General features: G+C 43.4%; 1 protein-coding gene across 5 annotated transcripts in view; it reads right to left on the reverse strand.

The window, feature by feature from the left end:
- Positions 1–946: 946 nt before the first annotated feature.
- Positions 947–18,390, reverse strand: part of LOC144600260 (slit homolog 3 protein-like) — a 595,019-nt gene continuing 577,575 nt past the window's right edge. For all 5 annotated transcript variants that reach the window (XM_078411831.1, XM_078411833.1, XM_078411834.1 and 2 more), the window contains 4 exons: positions 10,711–10,865; positions 9,218–9,503; positions 7,053–7,258; positions 947–4,478 (listed from right to left, as the gene is read on the reverse strand). In XM_078411831.1, the coding sequence (XP_078267957.1) occupies positions 4,237–4,478; positions 7,053–7,258; positions 9,218–9,503; positions 10,711–10,865 (889 nt within the window). In that variant the 3' untranslated portion in view covers positions 947–4,236. The remainder of the gene's footprint in view (positions 4,479–7,052; positions 7,259–9,217; positions 9,504–10,710; positions 10,866–18,390) is intronic.

An 18,390-nucleotide genomic window follows, 5' to 3' on the forward strand; every position in this document is an offset into this window, starting at 1 on the left:
GGAAAAGGGACAGGTGTTGCATCTCCTGCGGTTGCATCTTCAATGCAGAATGAGTACATTCAATAATGAATCGTTACTCACTAATCTCTTTTACAACTCTGTGCTGAGACAGTCGGCTTTAATTCTGAACTTGCTACTTACTGAATCAGTGCAAGCTCAACTCAACACAGAACTATTTTTATTTTAATATAGTTAGTAGCAATTCAGTATCAAATCTATCGCACTAACACAGCATGGAAGCAGCAACAAGTCAATTGTGAACCGAGGTATATTCCAATCCAAATCTGATCAGTTATTTAACAATCTGTTCAGAATATTCAATAAATCAGGATAAACTCAGCACAACTGGCACAGCAGTAGAGTTGCTGCCTTACAGTGCTTAACGCGCCAGAGACTCACGGGTTCGATCCCGACTACAGGTACTGTCTGTACGGAGTTTGTACGTTCTCCCTGTGACCTGCGTGGGTGTTCTCCGAGATCTTCGGTTTCCTCCCGCACTCCAAAGACGTACAGGTTTGTAGGTTAATTGGCTTGGTGTAAATGCAAATTGTCCCCGGTGTGTGTAGGATCGTGTTAGTATGCGGGAATCGCTACTCGGTGGGCCGAAGGGCCTGTTTCCGCGCTGTATCTCTAAACTAAACTAAAGTCTTTTTTCTTTCACAACTAGCTCAATGAATGCTTAAATCTGAGTCAGTATAGGTTCTTTACTCTGAATATGTTTAATATTAAATCACAATGGTATTGGTGGATTGTACTGTTTATGTACAGCTGAATGTAGATCTATCATAAGCTTAGTAAGTCAGGAACTGTATGTAGATTCAATAGCCTATCAATGGCAATTACAAACAAGCATCAAATTTCACTGGTTTACCCAATATTAATGAAAATAATATTTTCGCAAATTTCTTGGTGCAAACACTTTAATTTTTTTTGTACAAGACATAGTAGCATTTCACAAAATATATAACATAAAAATGTACATATTTTTGTAAAACAAAGAATAAAAGGTTAAGCACCTGCAATTTGTAAACTGAGGCTTATTTCCTTGAATACATTGTCATACAGAGAAAATCAGAGTCAGGGTTTCTACACAAACTCTCTGCAGCAACTCTGCAGTCCAGGCTACACATGGATAATATACTGCAGGCAAAGCAGTAAGGAAAATGGAAACATTGCTTTCCATGAAATATAGTTGTTCATGTTTTCTTACCATGTTGTAACCAGACATCCATGAAGGCTTAGAATGGACGCTATTCTTCATAAAGCCTATAAGCACTTTGATGTTTGTCTGCTATTAAAAAATGATTCAAAACCCATCTCAATTCCCTTTGGTTTCCGAGTCTCAAGGCAATATTTACTGCTTACAGAAGTGATGTAATCGCGCACATTTATCATGTGCCGTAGGACCTTTAGACCATGGCACTCTGCCAATTGGGAGTCAGTTTAATGCAAGAGGTATTGAGTTCACTGGGAGTGGGTGTGCTGTTGTTTGCCCCCTGCAGTCGTGCACAAGCAGTATCCAGACCAGCATGAGTGAAGCATACGCTACACCTCTCATACCTCCTTCTTGAGCATCCAGGTGTTCAGGTACTGATGTTAATGTCCATTACATTCATTTGACTGTAAGACTCTCAATTTAATGTATAAGGCATTGGGTTGACTGCAAATCCCTCAGATTGTTAGATGAGGTACTTGTAAAGCCCATAGCTTCATGTACGAAACATTGAGTGAACCCGAAGGCCCTTGGGCTATTATTTAATACACTAGGTTGACTAAGGACTTTGGATTAATTTTGTTTAGAGATACAGTGTGGAAACAGGACCTTCAGCCCACTGAGCCAATGCCGACCAGCGGTCCCCATACAGTAACACTATTCTACAAGCTCGGGACAATTTGCAATATTTAATGAAGGCAATTAACCTACACACCTGTGCGTGTTTGGAGTGTGAGAGGAAACTGGAGCACTCGGGGGAAACCCACGCGGTCACGGGGAGAATGTACCAACTCCGTACAGACAGCTCCCATAGTCAGGACTGAACCCGGGCCCTGGCGCTGTGAAGCAGCAGTTCTACCACTGCACCGCCATGCTGATGGGGAAGCGGTAGATCCTCGTGGAAGTTTTCAATGGAGCGCAAGGCCCTTGGGTTAATATGTAAGGCATGAGGTTGACATAAGGCACTTGGGTCAATGCAGCAAGAGTGGGGAAACTGTTTAGCACTTAGGTGGGAAGACCACAGTCATCATATAAATATAAGTCACTGAATTAATTCAGAAAAGACTGTTTAGTTTTCCTTGGCCCCTGCATGTTTTTGCCATACTGTACAAAATGACATGGAGAAATTCAAAGCTTCACTTGGCCTGTGTGAGATGGCATTCCACATGTGCAATAGTGGATGAAGTGTGCACAATGTACCAACCTCTCTAAATTGGCACAGAGCTTGTGACTCAAGAGAAATGATCTCCCTTTTGGCTGGTTATGGAATCATCAATGGGAAAACGATAGCTCGGCACAAGAAGAATCTTGTAGAGGACAAAATACTTGGGGGGAGGAGGGAATGGAATTTCTCCCAAATCAGCCCTCTTTCGTGTGCCTAATTGATCATTTATTTTCTTAACAAATTCCTAGATCAAATTCAACACCTGTTTATCATCCATCAGTTTCTGTCCTCATGCGTTAAATCACATTATTCAATGTTCATCCCATGGTGTAGTTCTCTCCTTAAAATTACGCTCAGCATTTTCTAAATCATTGCCTCAGAGAGCTGAATTTAACCCGATGAACAATAAATCGTCCTCATCTGAGAACTTAAATATCAGACAGTCAGATTCTCAAGAGAAGATATTTGGAAGAGGGGTTGGCACGTGGGAGATATTTTGGATGCCAGACTTGGGGGAGGCAATGTTGGACAGATGATCAATAAATATCTCAGACATTACAAGTTCTACATTGCTTTAGTGCACCTTGTAGAAGTAGCCAAATCCAATTTTGGTGCAGATAATGTGTAATTTCCTTCTCTGGTGTGTGTGTAATGGTTATCAGAATTAAGAATTTTCATGTGTTCCCTAAAAGGGGTGATCTAATGATCTAATACAGTCTCGTGGATAAAGGGAATTTCCATCTGCTGATGGGGCACCAGAGCTGTGACCGGAGCCTCGAGTCTAGACATTCTGTCATGCATGTCAGAGGTGAAAAGATGATGATTAAATGGTCTTGGGAGAAACAGAAAATATTTCTCCATTGGTGCTGAAGTCTGCAGAGTGTCACAGCCATAGCCTAATATAGAAGAACGAATTTTGTAACCAGCAAATCTTTTGAGGTGCAAATGTGGTCTAATTTGAGGCTGTGTTCCTGATTTAATGGTTTGTTGGAAATTTCTAATGTAAACTGTTGTGAGACAAAGCATGCTACTGCTTACAGCAGCCTTACTAAATAATGCATGTTACTTTTGCCAAGAGTAACATTCCATCAATGGTGTCCAATATTGGATGCTACAGGATGCTTTAGATTGTTTTCTATTGCAGAATTAGATACCTGCCCTATATTTTATATTGAGCCAATGTTATTGGTGTATCATTGGGAATATGCAATACATTCAAAACTATTGTCAAAGTTATAGATACACTATTAGGATCCTGCAAACACTTCATAATACGTTTGGGATGGCAATGTTTAATTGCAGTGTGCTTGTTACACTGTGCCTTAAGTGTACCTGCTGTGCTCTCTCCACTCTGGTTGTTAACAGTGCTTTAGGACGCATTTGATCCTCAGCATGGAATCCAGAGGTGGGAGCAGAGTTTACAATGAAACCAAAAGCCAACTGGTGTTTGGTGATGTTCCCTTTGACATTTTAGGTGTTGCCCATGTTTCCACTTTTTCACAAGTTCAAACCTCCAATGACGAAAAGGCAGGGCAAACTTTGACAGAGGGAAGGCAGCCCTTGAAACATCTTTACAACAACCAAAGGAACAAGCTTTCTCTGAATTCCTTGGTTAGGTTAATAACATGGTTAAGAAAAAAAATCTTGCACAGGGAACACTGTATGATACATATACCCAGGTGATGTGATATATTTAGTAATAACTGAAGAAAATAGTCCTTTTTTAATAATAAAAATAGGTTCTATTTGTTATCTTACAATATATTTCCATTTCTTTTGGTCCACTATGAGAGTTAATGGTCCAACTCTTGTTGCAGGCGCTTGCTGCTCTTAATCCTTCTTCTCTTGTTTTGGGTCCCTACAAGGAACAATTCCCACAGCCACAGTCAACCACCCGCTCCACATCTTCCACGAAAGAGGAGCCATCTGTGCATTGGAAGACATATTTCCGTCTCTTGCTACGCAGTGGTACACAGCACTCACTGTTACCACAGCTCCCCTTGCATTCCAGCCGGGGCACTTTGACCGTGGTCTGGCATGAAGCGTACCCTTGCTGTTTGTGGTAGACATCTCGGATCATTTCCTTTTGACAAAGGAGCTCTGCAAGACAAAGCAGAGATAGTCCACATTTGCACAGGCCATTTGGATTAACAAACATGTCTGGCCCTCCCAGGAGATCATGTGGCCTTCAGGGGTGATTACCATTAATCGGCATCCACCATGTATAACTGAGTTCGGTCTGAGGTTGGGATTCATCCACTGATGAGAAGGTGATGCAGAATGAACCACAACAACTCTTCCCAACCTTGCAAGTCCATGGGATTCAAACAGAGCTAGCCACAAAGCAAGAACGGTGGACCTGCTACAACCTTGGGTTTTCCTGAGTGGACTACAAATATCTAAGGCCTAAACAATGGATGATTTTGTAATCACAGCAAGTGGCCATTTGATCCAGCAGGTCTGGATAATGTTCACAATCCCCATGAGTCTCTTTCCACCCAGTCAATCTAATTCCTATCGGTGTATTTTGTTCCTTTGCACTTCACACACTTAACCATCTTCCCCTTCATCGGTCTGATAAAGTGCTTTAACATGAAGCATTAGTTCTCTTTCTCTTTCCACAGAAGCTGTCTGACCTGCTCAGTATCTTTCACACTTACTGTTTTTATTTTACATTTCCAGAATTTGTTCCCTTTTGTTTAAATAAGTCGAGGCTTCTAGGGCATGTTGGCCTTCTCTTTCTCTAGAGAATAATGTTTAGTTTAGTTTAGAGATAGAGCATGGAAACAGGACCTTCGGCCCACCAGGTCCACGGCAATGATGGATCACCCGTACACAAGTTCAATGTTATCCCAGTTTTGCCTCCTACACAGGCTTCCGAGGGGCAATTTACAGAAGCCAATTAACTTACAAACCTGCACATCTTTGGAACAAATAATTCCACATTTTTATATTGTTTTATTTCTGATAGAATTCTTGGAAATTAAGGTGCTAAAGGGATCAAGGAAACTGAAATGCATGGTAATTTTGCATAAATAAATGCAAAACAAAGTTTTGGTAACTTTCACCACAGTGAAAATTATAATTAAGAACCGGGCAACATGTGCTTTCAATAGGTTATTTCCCATAACTAAAATACCCACACACTGTAACTAAATGTGTGGAGATGCTGCACAGATGTCAATCAAAGATAAAGAAATTCCAGAGCAAATAATCAGAAACTTAACCATAGATATGGATTTAAGGCATTACATCCAGACGTTTTGTGGAGTAGTTCACACAGGCACAATAGGGATAGACAATAGACAAAAGGTGCAGGAGGAGGCCATTCGGCCCTTTGAGCCAGCACCGCCATTCACCGTGATCATGGCTGATTATCCGCAATCAGTAACCCGTTCTTACCTTCTCCCCACATCCCTTGACTCCGCTATCCTTAAGAGCTCTATCTAACGAATAACGATAATAGCTAACGATAATATCTAACGAATAACAAATGACAGCAATTTGCAGACTGAATGTTGATCCTCCACAAAGAGGTCGCCAATGTGTGTTTGGTTCCTCCATTGTAGAGGAGACCACATCGTGGACATCTGATCGGAATAAACGCCCGTAAATTGCTGCTTTACTGGGCAGAACTGTTTGGGTCCTTGGATAGTGGGAGATGTTTCAAGATCTTTTCAGAATGGGCCTAGGAGGACTGGTTGGAATGTTGATGAATGAGATCACTGTTTGATGAATGAGATCGCCCGGAGTCACGATACAAAAGGCTGGACTTCTGAACAAGAAAACAAAATGGCCCCCATAGTGGAGATGACATTCAAAAAGGTAAGGCAACTTTTCTTAGAGTGTAATCCTGGAGATGGGATAGGGGCCAAGTGAAAGGAATAGCAATGATGGTGACTGCTTAGTTGTCCAGTGTGGATGTGCCTTTAGTGAGAATTTATTGGGCAGGAGGACTCAAAAACTGGCCACCTACGCAGATGAACAAACTTAGTGAATGTTAATATACATTTGGTGCTTACTTAAGGGAAAGCAGTAGAATATGTTCTAAGTAAATATATACTTTATGAAGAATGTTATGATATTTGATAACTGTTATACACGCTGTTTTAGTTGATTAAAAAATAGATAAAACTGTCAATACTGGAAATCTGAAATAAAAGCAGAAAAGATTGGAAATATTCAGCAAGTCAGGCAGTATCTGTGGCAAGAGGACACGACTTAGCATTTCAAGGGGTGATCTTTCCTTAGATTTCTACAGATGCTGCTTGACCTGCTGAGTATTTCCAGCATTTTCTGTTTTTACTGCTCTTAGTCGTCTGCAATAAAGAACATCTTGCTCTATCTAAGAGAGACACAAAAAGCTGGAGTAACTCAGCGGGTCAGGCAGCACCTCTGGAGAAAAGGAACAGTGACTTTTTGGGTCTGAAGAATGGACTCGACACAAAACGTCATCCTATTCCTTCTCTCCAGAGATGCTGCCTGACCCGCTGAGTTACTCCAGCTTTTTGTGTCTATCTTCGGTTTAAACCAGCACCTGCAGTTCCTCCCTACACATTTTGTCTTGCTCAAACTTGCGATTTGCTTTACCCGGAAGAACTGTGGACCCCGCATGCACCAGTTGGCCAAACAAAATGAGCACCATTAGCACTGCAGTCCGTCTGCTTTTCTTACCTATTTCACAAGTTTCTCCTGTGAAGTTGGTATCACACTCACAGTACGGCTCCCCCTGCCCAGAAATCTTACAACGACCGTGGCCACACTTCAGATTCTGGCAATTGACTGGCAGCTGGGCCTTGTCACATAACCTGCCGATATAGCCGTCCTTGCACACACAGCGGATGATGGAATCAGACGCGATGCACGTACCGTGAACACACCTGGGAAGAGGCACAAGGGAACACACCAGTTATGATCTGAATGATGGTTACAAGAACCGAACAGAGGGTAGAAAATAAGCAATGTTTCTTCGAGTAGTGGAAGGTGAGATACAATTGAGACAATTCAACCTTTAGGCTTCTTTTAGGTCAGTTTTAGTTTTAGAGATACAACATGGGAACAGGTCCACCAAGTCCGTGCCATTCACTGATCCCCTTGCACTACGCATTAGGGACAATTTACAAAAGCCAATTCACCTACAAACCCGCATGTCTTTGGAATGTGTGAGGAAACCAGAGCACCCGGAGAAAACCCTCGTGGTCATGGGGAGAACGTACAAACCCCATACAGACAGCACCCATGGTCAGGATCAAACCCGGGTCACTGGAGCAGTAAGGCAGCAACTCTACTGCTGTGCCAATGTGGCGCCCTGAATATATCAGGCATTCACTGCTTTTATATCAAATTGGAAGAGGTGGAAGTCTAACAAATAATGTACAGAACTGTACCAGGATGCAAATGAAAATGTTGAGCAGTGACAGGCTTATTTAAGTGGTTGGCAGCTCTGCTCCCTTAGAAATCCACAGTCCCTGGTTCAACCCTGAGCTCAGGTGTTGTTTGTGTGGAGTTTGCATGCTCTCCTGGTGACTGCGTGGATTTCCTCCCACACCCCAAAGACCTGACTAATCCAAATGACTCCTCACTGTGGGTGGATAGCATTAATAATCAAAGGTTGACGTGCAAGTGATAGGAAGTAAATGCCAAGAGGTGCGGGGAATTAAGAGGGTGGAATAAGACTGATGGGATTGCTCTGTTGGGAGCAGGTAGGGCCGTGAAGGGCTGAATAGCCTCTCTCTATGTTGTGAAAGTTAAGAAACTAAATGGATTAAATATACATATTTAGACATTTCAAAGGCTGCTTTGACACCATACATAGAACAAACAAAACTCCTTGTATTCAATAGGAAAAGAGTGCACCACATTACTTCAACAGGCTACAAGGTGCATCTTCTAATCTCCATACTGCATAAAGAAAACCAAAGCATCTAAGAAATAAAAATAATGGAAGTTGAGAGGATAAAACTATCAGGAATGATTGGGCAGGTTGACAACCTGTGTGTGGTTTCTCCAGCAGCAAGAATAGCCCAGGCGGCAGTTGCCTTGCTTAACAGGGCAGGAATATGCTGCAGCAGATGGAGCTGCTGTTTGCCAACGGGCTTATCCATTTGCAAAGCAAGGAGAAATGGCCCCCTCTGTTGTTCAAGAGGTCTTCACGATGCTCAAACAAACCTCAACCTGCTGAAATAACTGACGGCACAAGAATACAAGTCCACTTCCTCACTATTTTAACTGGGAATTTGTATGACCATGGCATTTGAAGTCGCCTTCCAATATTCCAAAAACTACTTGGACGTAGTCCTGACTTCAATGTGCTAAATTGTTGAGAAACTATGTTATGCATTCTGTATCTTCCCCTCTGCTCTATCTATTATATTTGAGTTTGTCTTGATTGTATTTAAGTATGGTACATATGAACTGCTTGGATAGAATGCAAAGCAAAGCTTTTCACTGCCCTCGGTACCTGTGACAATAATAAACCTAAACCTAAGCCATTGTAATCAGCAAGATCCATCTCTTAGTGAGATAGACAGAGTGCTGGAGGAACTCACTGGGTCAATGGAACTGAGGCAAAATGTCACACATCTTTTTTCTCCAGAGATGTTGCCTGACCCGTTTAGTTACTCCAGCACTTTGTGTCTGTATTCGGTATAAACCAGCATCTGCAGTTCCTTTCTACCCAGTTCTTTGTAAGCCTGTCAGGCGCCAATTAAAGAGTTCTGACCTGAAATATCACCCATCCATGTTCTCCAGAGATGCTGCCGAGTTACTCCAGCACATTGTGTTTTATTTTAATAAACCAAGCATCTGCACTTAATTGTTTCTCCAGGCCTTTGACTCACTTGTTGCTGGTGCAGACGTCCCGGATCTCCTGGTCACACAGTGGCCCCATCCATCCTGCATGGCAGTCGCAGGTGATGCTGGACTGGTGGATGGAGTGGCACACACCGTGCCTACAGGTGTGGCAGGAGTGGCATCCTGGGGAGACGCCCAGGGGCATCTGCAGCATGCTCTGGAAGTCCTGCAGCTCGTTGTTGATTCTCACGTCATGAATGCAGCCGTGGAAGCCGTTGAGGTTGCGTTCCGGGCCCTGACGGAGTCCTGCCACCCCAGACACCGGAGGGATTCCTGTAACGACAAATAAATGGCACAAGGATAGGGCAGTTTGGCACGGTGCCCTCTGCTGGCCTAGACTTTTATATTTGGAGATACAGTTGCGGAAACAAGCCCTTCGGCCTAGCGAGTCCGCACTGACCAGCGATCCCCGCACGTTTACACACACGAGGGACAAATTACATTTATTATCAAGCCAATTAACCTACACACCTGTACGTCTTTGGAGTGTGGGAGGATATCGAAGATCTCGGAGAAAACCCACGCAGGTCACGGGGAGAACGTACAAACTCTGTACAGACAGCACCCGTAGTCGGGATTGAACCAGGGTCTCCAGCGCTGTAGCGCTGTAAGGAAGCAACTCTTCCCCGTGATCTACGTGGGTTTCCTCCGAGATCTTCGGTTTCCTCCCACACTCCAAAGACGTACAGGTATGTAGGTTGATTGGGTTGGTAAATGTAACAATTGTCCCTAGTGGGTGTAGGATAGTGTTAATGTGCGGGGATCGCTGGTCGGCGCGGACCCGGTGGGCTGAAAGGGCCTGTTTCCGCGCTGTATCTCCAAACTAAACTACAGTGCGGACTGGGGAATGAGTGTAAGTGGGTCAAATGAACAATGTTAGTGATACAGCTGTAATGGTAACAAGCTTCATTTATGTTCAACCCAGTTTACATCACAACGCTGGTGTCTCATTGCTGGTGTTGGCCAGCTACTGGGCTTATAACATTGTGGCAGTGACTGCATTTCAGGAATACTTTGCCAGCTGTATGTGATGTTGAGGCTTTGGAAGGTGCAATGTTAATTCAAGTCTTTTGCTTTCTTGAATGGACAGATCAGTTTGGAGACAAACAGATAGAGGTTGCTTGAAAAATCAACTGTCAGAAGAAAGGTTACTGGAAATAAACCATAGGAGTCAAGAGGGACCTAACTGCATTTGTGCAAAGTTATTTTTTGTCCATCGATGAACAGGAATAGAACCGAATGAAACTTGCAACTAGGGGATGAGGACGTCAAGGAGTCGTACAGCCTGGAAACAGGCCCTTCAGCCCAACTTACCCAAGTTGACCAACGTGCCTCATCTACTCTAGATGAGGCATGTTGGTCTCACCTGTCTGCACTTGGCCCATATCCCTCTAAACCTGTCCTATCCATGTACCTATATTAATCTCTCTTAAATGTTGTGATAGTGATGGAAAAAACTGAAATGTGGCAACAAACTCACCTCCGATGTAGAGGGGGGCATTTTGGCTCAGAGTCGGCTGCCTCTGGAGTTTGCCCAGACTCCTGGGAGTTCCTTTGTCCACCACCAGACTAAGAGATTGGTTCATCATCATCAGCTCGACAGTGTGGTACTGCCCATCATTGATCGTCTCCACGCTGCACACCGGAAAAGAACACAAAACAGAATGAGGCTTGCGACAGAAACATCTCTCAGACACGAGGTGATGTGTGAAGTGGAAAGGTCAGGCACAATGCCAAAAGCAGATGATCTGGCTAATATCATACAGCTGTTTGAGGTGTACTTCACACACTAGGTGGCTCCTGTATGTACCTCCTGCACTTTATTAATGGTAATGCACCCTACTCTGAGCAGAGGATGGGCAGGGTGAGAGATCATGTGTGGTCTTCCTCACCATGTACCCATTGACCAGGATTCACTGAGAGAAAGGGGGACCCGTGATGGGAGCTTGTGGAATTAGACCATGAACAGGAGTCGCCTGACTGCTATCCAAAGGCAAACTTCCAGGTATACCTGATCATTCCAAATGCAAAAGCCAAATGACACCAGCAATGATAAACGGGAAACTGATGTGGTGCAGCCTCCCTGAGGAAAGTGCGGCTTTCACATTGATGGATTTCAGAACTCCTTGCCATTTGAATTTAAAGCTTTGCACTGACAGGGGTATAGTACTCCAGTAATATATTGCCCATGTTAAGGTGCTGGGCAAAAGTGCACACACAGCTCATGTTAAGTCGCTATCTAAATGCTGCCTGCCAGATGGTTCCACTTTATGGATAGCGCTAGAGGGTGATTTGACCACAAGCAACCTGACAGAATGAGCTTGTAATAGCAGTGAAATGCTCAATGGTGATTTATATTTCTAGTTTAGTTTAGTGATACAGCAACGAAACAGGCCTTCGACCCACCGAGTCTGCACCAACCAGTGATCCCTGCACACTGGGTCTGCACCAACCAGTGATTCCTGCACACTGGGTCTGCACCAACCAGTGATCCCTGCACACTGGGTCTGCACCAACCAGTGATCCCTGCACACTGGGTCTGCACCAACCAGTGATCCCTGCACACTGGGTCTGCACCAACCAGTGATCCCTGCACACTGGGTCTGCACCAACCAGTGATCCCTGCACACTGGGTCTGCACCAACCAGTGATCCCTGCACACTGGGACTATCCTACAATCTAGGGACAATTTCCAATTTCCATCAAAGCCAAATAGCATACAAACCTGCCCAACTTTGGAGCGTGGGATGAAACCAGAGTACCGGGGGGGAAAACCCACGCAGACACAGAGAGAATTGGCAAGAGTTTGACGTTCAAGGCATTGTCCTAGTTTCCTGATCCACAGGATTTGAATGATGCTTATAAGGGGTGGCACAGTGGTAGAGTTGCTGCCTTACAGCGAATGCAGCGCCGGAGACCCGGGTTCGATCCCGACAACAGGTGCTGTCTGTACGGAGTTTGTATGTTCTCCCCGTGACCTGCGTGGGTTTTCGCTGAGATCTTCAGTTTCCTCCCACACTCAAATACGTACAGGCTAATTGGCTAATTGGCTTGGTAAATGTAAAAACTGTCTCTCATGGGTATAGGATAGTGTTAATGTGCGGGGATCGCTGGTCGGCGCGGACCCGGTGGGCTGAAAGGGCCTGTTTCCGTGCTGTATCTCTAAACTAAAGAAGGTGCAAACTCCTTACAGACAGCGATCATAGTCTCTGGTGCTGTAAGGCAGCCACTCTACCACTACGCCCCCAAGCTGACCCTTATATGTATCATTCAAATATTGTGGATCAGGAAACTAGGACAATGCCTTGAACTTCAAACTCTTGGCAACACAGCAATCTGGACAAGAAATGGTGGTTTTGTGGATTCTATGATTTAGGGAGCAGGAGTGTTCAAGGACAAGATGACAATACAGATAATCCTCTTTATAACAGACCATGAGTGGTGGGGGGGGGGGAGGGGGAGGGGGGGGATGGTGTCCGTTATTGCCAATTGTCCACTATAACTGAGTAACGGATTTACTCCAACTACCAAGAGGTCACTCGGTGAAACAATGAATTGTTTTCAAATACAAAGTTCTTTTTAATAGTTAAAAACATATTTTTGTTACAGCAAGCTAAACATACCAAAGGCTGTTTGTTGCATTGTTTACTAGAGTATCATTGCACAAGTGTTGATCAAAGTAAATGCTTGTCAATTTTAATGACCCCGCAGTGCAACTAGCAGTCTGTGTTCTTACAGAGACAGTGGTGTCTGATTACTGTGGGGAGGCTCCATCTGCTATAACTGAAATCTGTTATAAAGAGGTCTGTATATACAAGAGTAGACTGTATAAGGGAGATGGGAGAGAACTTGGGGAATGCTACAAGTTTGGACGTAGGCTGAGGGGGACTATAGAAGTTTGGTTCTGTTACCCATGATCCATAGCAAGCTTGTGGAACTGCACCTCAACTTCTGCACTCGATATCTAGTTTCCCAGCTTTTAGTTGCCTGCTTTCTCAATTGGTATCAGAACTGGCCATTCCTGCCATTGTTTCATCTGTGATATTGGCTCAGTTTTATTCTCTCCAGCAGAGTTTGACTTACAGCTCATGTCCCACAGCTCTATAACGATCAATATATAACACAAGCAAAGAAACAAAGCAAAGAAGCAAAGTCTGAAGAAAGGTCTCGACCTGAAACGTCACCCATTCCTTCTACCCAGAGCTGCTGCCTGTCCCGTTGAGTTACTCCTGTATTTTGTGTGTATCTTCAGTGTAAACCAGCATCTGCAGTTTATTCCTAAACATAACCACCCGTTTGACCTGATCTCACCCAATCAGACATATCCTTTTTGTCCTATCCATCTCTCCATCACTTTCTCTGCAACTTAAAATGAATCTCTTTTCCAGTTCTGACAAAGGACCCTTCCACAGATGGTGAAACAAAGAACTGCAGATGCTGGTTTACACACAAAAGGACACAAAGTGCTGGAGTAATTTGGCAGGTCAGGCAGTATCTCTGGAGAACATGGATAGGTGACGTTTCAGGTTATTCCGGGTCGGGTTTTGGGTCTGAAGAAGGGTCTTGACCTGAAACATCACCTATCCATATTCTCCAGAGATCCTTCTGGCCTGCTGAGTTACTCCAGCACTTTGTATCTCCACCGATGCTACATGACCTGCTGTGTGTTTCCAGCGCTCTCTGTTTTTGTTTCAGATATCTTGTCTCCGCAGTTTTTCTTTGCTTTCATTTACAATCATCCCTAGTGGCTATCCTCCCAAATGCTTCAATTGGCTTATGAATATCTGGAGAATGCAGATGGATTGTGTGAGGTCAACATAAGAGGCACTTAGAGCATATACTGTCGGACCATATTGAACATGCTGGTGTATTATACAATGTGGAGCAATATTGATGCAATCCTCCATGTGAGATCCTGTGATCTTGACTTGATTAACCAGAACATTTGGATCTGATGGATTATCTCGAGCCAACTAAAAACTTGTAACATACAGCAAGCAGCAGCACCCTTGGGCAATTGGAGATTTTCAGCCTAACTACAAACTAGTATCTTGTGATTTTGTTCTGATTTACTGCCGTGTTATTCACTTTTACTGAGCTTACACAGATGTGCGAGGTGGAAAGACTGCCAAACTTAACCAGCATTGCAAAACTCCAAGCAAACAGCTCCACTGAGTGACATAAGGTTTGTTTTGAAGAGCCTTTAATTAATCTAAACATTTGGACAGAAGTTCCCCCGTTTTTCAATGCACATGCAGTATTTCCGATTCCCACAGATAGTTTAAAGATTTCACTGTCTTGTGCAGACAGAGTCCGTTTTTGGAATTCCTGATAAATCTCCATGTTCGCAGACAGACAGAGACAGTGGCTTGGCACTGAATGAAGGGGAGGCAACCGATATCTTCTGTCTTTATTTTATTGCATTCAACATGCCATCATGACAGACGCCAAGCAGCACATCCTTCTCTGCTGAGCAGTTAAACCTGCCGGTTAAGCTTTTCAAGTCACTGGCTTTTCACAGAATATACACCATGTGACATCACGCCCCCACTCAAACCAATCGTTGACTCCACTCAAACCAAACATTTTGCAAACAAACATAGTCTGCTTTCAATCTGTGCCTTGTGTTTGTTTTACCGGTCATCGAACACAACATGCTGCCCCTGTGGAAAGTTTTAAAATATTATTGAAGGACAATTTCCAATCATTCTCAGCAACTCCATGACCTAATGATATTTGACAGTACAACGGCGAGTGGGTTGAATCCTCGATTGATGGTGAGATTTTCGGCAGACAACATCTGGGGCAGTTCAGGGTCAGTTGAATCTACCAATGCTCATCACATTTAGGGATATAGTGGTTATTTCACTGGGCCAGGCATGTAGAAATTTGTACAAATAATCTTGAGTTCCAAAACCACAGACATTCAAATTTTAACCTGCCAGCTGGAGATTTTAAATTTGGTTAATTAAATAAGTTAGAATGAAAAGCTGGTCTCAGTAACCATGGCTCTGTTGGGATTATTGTAAAAGTCCATCTGCCAATCTACAGTAATCATTCAATCTGCTCTGTGTACCACTCCAAACCTCAGCACTGTGGTTGATTGCTGGCATGCCACTTGGTTCAAAGGCAATTAGGCAAGGCCAATAACTCAGGGAACCTTGTCTTTAACTGCGCAGGAGATTTATCCATCATATCCATGTCGGCCAAGAAATAAGCCATTAGGTGAATCACACTTCTCAGTGCCTGGTCTGTAGCTGTGTAGACATCAGTGCATGAAGTGCGCTCCAAGACCATGTTAAATGGGATGAGAAGTTCCCAACTTCATATCCTTTTAGGGAATTGCCTTGGATTTATTCCCTTAATTACCCCTCATCGGAGGTATATAATTACTTGTTACTTACTCTACCTAGGACTCTGATAAGTCTCCCATATCTAAAAGCCTTTCACTGTAGCTTGGTACAGGTGACAATAATAAACTAAACTGGTAAAGAAAAAAACTCCTCAGTCTGGCAATTTTCTTCCCATTATTAAAATCTTCCAGTTCTGAAAAGATTCTTGTACATCTTTACCATCTTTTCTCCAGTATATTTCTCCAGAACCAGGGGCCACAGTCTTTGAATAAAGGGGAGGCCATTTAAAACTGAGGTGAGAAGGAACTTTTTCACCCAGAGAGTTGTGAATTTGTGGAATTCTCTGCCACAGAGGGCGGTGGAGGCCAAATCACTGGATGAATTTAAGAGAGAGTTAGATAGAGCTCTTAGGGCTAGTGGAATCAAGGGATATGGGGAGAAGGCAGGCATGGGTTACTGATTGTGGATGATCAGCCATGATCACAATGAACGGCAGTGCTGGCTCGAAGGGCTGAATGGCCTCCTCCTGCACCTTTTTTCTATCTTTCTATATTGGGCTACAACTTTATTCAATATTCAAGCTGTGGTCCAAGTAATGTTTTAATCTGTTCTGACCTGACTTGACTTCCTTGGAATTATACTCCATTTCTCCACAAATAAGGTCACCAGTCATACATGCTTTCCTAATCATCTTGTGTACGTGTCTTGCAGCTTTAAGATACCTGTGGACATGCATCCCAACAGCCATTTGCTCCACTCATCATTGCATATTACCATTGTTTCATGCTTTGATTTTCTTCGCTGAATAGAGAACATACTTCTCTGGAGTAAATGCCATTAGCCATGTTTCTAAGGTTCATTTTTTATAATCATCGACTTGTGCTCAGTATCATTTGCAGACTTCTTAATCACAGCTCTTATTTGGAATTTAAACGACGAATGCACACAACAAAAAGTAAGGAACTTAATGCATAGTATGTGCAGCCATCGTGTCCCGATCAAACATTCGTCAGCTATGACCCTTTGCTGCTATTGCTGAGTGGGTTTTGGATCGCTTGCTTTTCAGTCAATGGGACCTCAGCTAAGTGTTGTGTTAAGATCCAGCCAGACCAAATCTAAAGTCCTACACTTATTGACTCAACTTGTTACTTTCACTAATAAATGAATTTAAGTTATCAAACAAGAATCTCCTTTAACAATACTAGATGCTGATCTTGTCGCAGAAATATTTTGTGAATTAAAAAAAAAGTTCTGGTCTCCTGTGCTGGGACATTATGGAACTGACTATTCCTTTGCCAATAGTCTGTTCGTCCACCTGAGGAAGCAACTAGTGAGAGACAAGTGTATCCCTTCCCCTCCAGTTATCTCCCAGCACAAGATGTACTGGCAGAAGATGAGTTTACTTTTGGATGGTTTTAGCAACTTTCGAGGAGCTGACCATCGTACGAGTGCAAGTCTAATAAGCCAGCAAGCTACACTGTCACGGAGATGTGAAAATGCTCCTGACAGCAGCACACAGTAAGGCTGCCATAACACACTTGCATAAAGAAACAGCATAATGGATGAGCTTGCAGTCACATGCTGGGAAGCTGATCCGACATGCTGATCTACTAAACCACTGTACACTGTAACCCTTATGGGCAGAAAGAGGCAGTATGAAGTTGACTCATCACACACCTATCCTGTGGTAACCCTCCTGTGCCACACCTACTCTGTGGCTGATGAGAGTTCCCTTTGAGTATTTAAACTGATATCAACTGAGTGAATTGAATGGCTTTTCAGAGCACTGTTACTAGTCAAGCACATTGCTTTGTGTCTGGAGATATATATGCAGCAGACCTTTTCCTGAGGATATTTCAGATTTAATGGTAATCATGTGGTTTCAACCTCATTATTGTTGATCTTACTTTTGTTTGAAATGTTCTCAGAGAAACTCCAGATATGGATGGCCATCCTGAAATGTCCCCGCGGCATTGAAAACCGCTTCTCTGTCAGATACCATTTTCTGGACAAGGTGTCAAACATGATGCTATGCAGATGGTATTGAAATCTGCTTCTTCTGCGCCTCTCACTCAAAACATTCTCACCTTTGAATTGAATCTTTCGCTTAAGAGTTATTTACACCTTAAGGATAGAATAAATGGGTACACAGTCAGAACCTTTCTTTCAGGATGGAATGTCAAAAGACTAGAGAGCACAACTTTAAGATGAGAGGGGCAAAGTTTAAAGGTGAATGTGTGGGGGCAAGATTTTTATGCCAAGGGTGGCGAGGGGCTGCAATTGGTGCCAGGGATGGTGGTGGAGGCAGACACCACATTTAAGAGGCTTTTAGATAGGCACATGGATTTGCAGGGAATGGTCGGATATGGATCATATGTGGGCAGTGGACATCAGTTTAACTTGGCATTGTGTTCGGCATGGGCATTGTTGCTCTGCTGTTCTGCTCTATGTTCTAAGTGTGAGTATTACAGATCGTAAATAAGAATGGAGTTGGGATGGTGATGGTGTGGTGGAATATTGGCTAGAGATTTAACTGGTGTAAGGGTGCAAGAATCCATCTTCCTCTGTATGAGATCACAGCTAAGCCTAGAGTTTTGAACCAAGAATCATAAAAGGACATCAAAGGGAAAAAGATTACGGCTTTCTGGGAGGAGAACTAGAATTGGTTAGGAGACCATCCTTCAGGAAAGTGATCAAAGACCAACCAGAGGTCAAATGTCTATGGAATCCAAATGTGATCACCTTGGGCCTGCAAGAAGCTGTTGTGTATGAGTAGACTGTATAATGGTCACAGTCACTGCACTTTG

The sequence above is a fragment of the Rhinoraja longicauda genome, chromosome 14 (assembly GCF_053455715.1).
Source record: "Rhinoraja longicauda isolate Sanriku21f chromosome 14, sRhiLon1.1, whole genome shotgun sequence".
NCBI classification, from domain to species: Eukaryota; Metazoa; Chordata; class Chondrichthyes; order Rajiformes; family Arhynchobatidae; genus Rhinoraja; species Rhinoraja longicauda.